General features: G+C 38.3%; 1 protein-coding gene across 1 annotated transcript in view; it reads right to left on the bottom strand.

The window, feature by feature from the left end:
* Positions 1 to 121: 121 nt before the first annotated feature.
* LOC106947793 (programmed cell death protein 10) overlaps positions 122 to 3642 on the bottom strand; it is a 17566-nt gene continuing 14045 nt past the window's right edge. Inside the window, exons 5-8 of the mRNA XM_015033033.1 lie at positions 2887 to 3013; positions 2233 to 2311; positions 2075 to 2157; positions 122 to 994 (exon numbers count right to left, since the gene is read on the bottom strand). Of these exons, the coding sequence (XP_014888519.1) occupies positions 913 to 994; positions 2075 to 2157; positions 2233 to 2311; positions 2887 to 3013 (371 nt within the window). The 3' untranslated portion in view covers positions 122 to 912. The remainder of the gene's footprint in view (positions 995 to 2074; positions 2158 to 2232; positions 2312 to 2886; positions 3014 to 3642) is intronic.

Genomic DNA, 3642 nt, shown 5'->3' with positions numbered 1-3642 from the left:
TTTGAGAAGGAAAAATAGACTTCTCTGTTTGACACATGTCCACATCTGTCAAAGATCAAAATCAGAACAGTGTGTAGAAATTACGACAAACTTTAACTTAAGAGCAGAGAACACAGAGACATCATTTGGAAACTATTTATTTGAACATTTGCAACCAGACATTAGTTAAATACAGAAGTTTAATTTCTCTCTCTACATCCCCTTAAACAGCAGGGACCAGTTCCACTTCATTACACTCTGAGAGGAGGGAATGTTACAGGACTTTGTAAGGCGCACACAGTGCTGGAAGTAATTTGGCTTTCTGTCTTCTGATAGCGAGAAACAAAATCTGAGTCTGCCTCTCAAAATGTCCAACACTGCTCCCTCTCCTCGTGACTGTTTCCACCCGCAGCCGGGCGACCAATTTTTGTCAACCCTGTGCAAAAAAAAAAAAAAAAAACACCGGGGCAAAATGACACCAAGAGGAGGCGAGAAGAGAAAACCAGTAAAGAAAGCTGAGACGCACCCTTAATTGAATGTGCTCTCAGACGTGACTGAAAAGCTAAAAGTAAAATGATCAACATGAATATATTAGAAAAATGGCAATTAGTCTTTCATAAACACCTGGCCTCACCACCTCCCGAACAAGAACAGGGTTATAAATTAAAACTGTCCAAATAAAATCAATTTAACCAAAAGACTTTGGGCCCATTCAGTTCCACTTCAAGACTGGAAAATCCTCATTGAGAAAACAAATGGCACTTTTCAGTCTTTTGAACTGGAATCTAGAATCTCGACTCCAAGGAAATCGGCCCCGACCCTTAAAATCAACTCTAATTTACATATATGGGCGAGGCGCTCTTCAGGCTTCCGCCGCTTTAGCAGTGTCTCCCCACGGGACGGGGGAAGTGGGGACTCAGTGCTTTCTGCGGGCTAGGCCACGGTCTTGAAGGTCTGCAGTATGAGGTTGGTTTGGTGGATGAGCCGGTTTGCGCTGATGAAGACGTTTATTGCCCTGGAAACAGAAAGCCGTAGTTCAGTCATCTGACTGTGGGCCAAACTCAAGAGCTTTAAACTCCAGAAGGACGAGCAAATACAAACTTCAAGATTACAGCTGAGTATAAATATTTTATCTTTCAAATCAAAGCAGTTTTTATCTGTACACTGCCAGATTACATCAATCATTCCCTCCAGTTTTTCACCAGAAATTCACCCAAAAATCACCACATCCCTGCTTTTTTTTTTTTTTTTTTTTTTTTTTTTTTTTTTTTTTTGCTCTAATGCAAATTGTGAGTTTAATGAAAGTTTTCCAGAAAAATGGAAGAAACTTTTTGGTGCAACTCCCACCTGAAGGTGGCAGTATTTCTTACTGTCAAGTCCATGATTTGTATCACGAGAAACAAAAAGTCTAATTTACCGCCATTCAAAATTTCTGGCAAATATTTCCAAATTAGCTCCACAAAAATCAGTGATTTTTTTATTGACAAATTTTTTTAAAACGATTGTGATTTTATCAAATCATTCTGGCAGTACCGGCCCTTTAAGAACATTCATTATATTGATTTTAAAAACATGACAGTAGGGATGTGTGGCATGTCATAAAATTCATATTGCGATGAGAGGCAGTAACAATATACACCATGTTTTTAATTTTAATTAAGATAAAAATAAAATAAAAAACATTTGTGTTAAAACTATTTTTTTAAGTAGTCTTTATGAAAGTTTTGTTTTATCACTGCCAGGTCAAAACGAGATTCTTAATCTCTATGGCGACCATCTGTTTAAATCAAGCTTAAATAAATAAATATATCTCCACATAGAAAAACATTTAACCAAAGAGTTTAGGAAGTATGTAAATGTTTGAGCCTTAGTGAATAATACTGAACACATCAAGTCTTGTTTTTAAAATGAACTAACATCATATAACTCTATTTGTCCAAAATAAAAAGAGAGAGAAGTTTAAATGCGTCACTAAAAGCCTGAAACTTGAGTTCTTCATGTTTCCTGTCTGACCGTCTTATGTAAATTTGCCCATCCTATATAAGGATGCACGTTCACTGAGCTGAAGCAGCATGTGGTGTTGTGTGGGACTCACTTTCCGTCTTTGAAGTATGTTTTGAGGGTGTCGCTGAAACTTTTTGAGTACTTCACAAACTCCTTTTTCTGGTGCTCCAGAGCCTTGGAGGGCACAGAAACACCATGAGACAGACGGACGACTCAACGAATGATTTCAGAACCAGAGGTGTTACTCACTCTGCGATTCTGATACTGGTATTTCTTAATGACGTTGTTGACTGTATCCAGAAGCTCTTTTATGGCGCTGGCTATGTCTCTGTGGACAAAAAGGCATCAGATGAAGACACATGAGATTAAACATTGTCTGAATGTCAGTGTGTCTTATTTGTTTTTCAGCCTCACAACTTTTAGACAGGCAGCTGCTGCTAAAAGCCGGATTAGAAATAATAAAGCAAACGGAGTCTAAATGTAAATTTACACCACAAAATGAACAAAATCCTTATCGGCTTCAGGAGACGTCGGTGCAAAACAATAATCTATGACGATCCACTAAATGTTTGATCCACTGCTCAAGTATAAGCTAAACAGTTAGCCCGCAACTGTTTAGCTTATACACATCCTTAAGGAAAGGATTTAGCTTATACACATCCTTAAGGAAACAATCAGAAGCCGCGTTAGCCCGCAACTTCCTGTTGTTGCTCTGCAACAACAGGAAGTGCTGGATGCTGAGATAAGAAAACAACTTGAACAACTTACAGAGCCTAAAACCAGTGCCTCCAATGAGAAAGAAACAAAACTAGAGGTTTTCTTACTTATGTACATTTGGAATATGCTGGCAATAATTGCAACATTTTCTTGAATGAGAGTAAGATGCCAGTTGTGTGCACTCACTTGATAGTTTGTAGAAACCGTACTCTGTCGTTGATCTCGTCGGGGATTTTGCTAAGGATCTGTTTCAGAGCTCTGGCCTTCTCGTTCAGGTCCTGGAACTCCTGTCCAGGCCGGCTGATCATGAACTCTGCAGGAGGAAAGGTTCACACATCCTTAAGGAAACAATCAGAAGCTGCGTTTCATAACAAGTGTCCGCAAAACGCCAAAAACTGTTGAAAAATGTTGGAAGAAAAAAAAACATAACAATTTAGTAAGTGTGGTGTTTCCATTAAATAACACAATGAAAATCACATGCAATAATTTAAAAACATGACGTGTCATCATCCTCCAATCACTTCCTGTCTTTTCTCAGTGATGCAAAAAAAAAAAAAAAAAAACACCTCAACCTAGTGCAAAAATGTTTTTTCCAAAGTTGCCTTGTTTCCATGAAGCAAAATTTATTTCCATAATTCAAATTTACACAAATTTAAGACCAAGCTCAGTTACAACAGAGTATCCGATGGCAGTCACATGGATCTGCAAACCGTGGAAATTCTGGTTTTATTCTGGTTGCATCTTAAAGGTTTTTTTTTTTTTTTTCTTTTAAACAAAATCAACAGTGGCCCGATTATTGAACCTCTACGGTCAATACTCCACATCTCCACCCTTTTGCCACTGAGACAACTTTACCTACAACTCTTACATTTTCTATCCAATGGCATTTTATAACATTGGGGTGTACGCACGCACGCGCACACACTTGACCCTTCCTCTTTC

Source organism: Poecilia latipinna, unplaced genomic scaffold (genome assembly GCF_001443285.1).
Source record: "Poecilia latipinna isolate Pla-1442-1.1 unplaced genomic scaffold, P_latipinna-1.0 Scaffold255, whole genome shotgun sequence".
Lineage (NCBI taxonomy): Eukaryota > Metazoa > Chordata > Actinopteri > Cyprinodontiformes > Poeciliidae > Poecilia > Poecilia latipinna.
The sequence above is the reverse complement of the archived record's forward strand: the minus strand, read 5'-3'. Positions and strand labels throughout refer to the sequence as shown.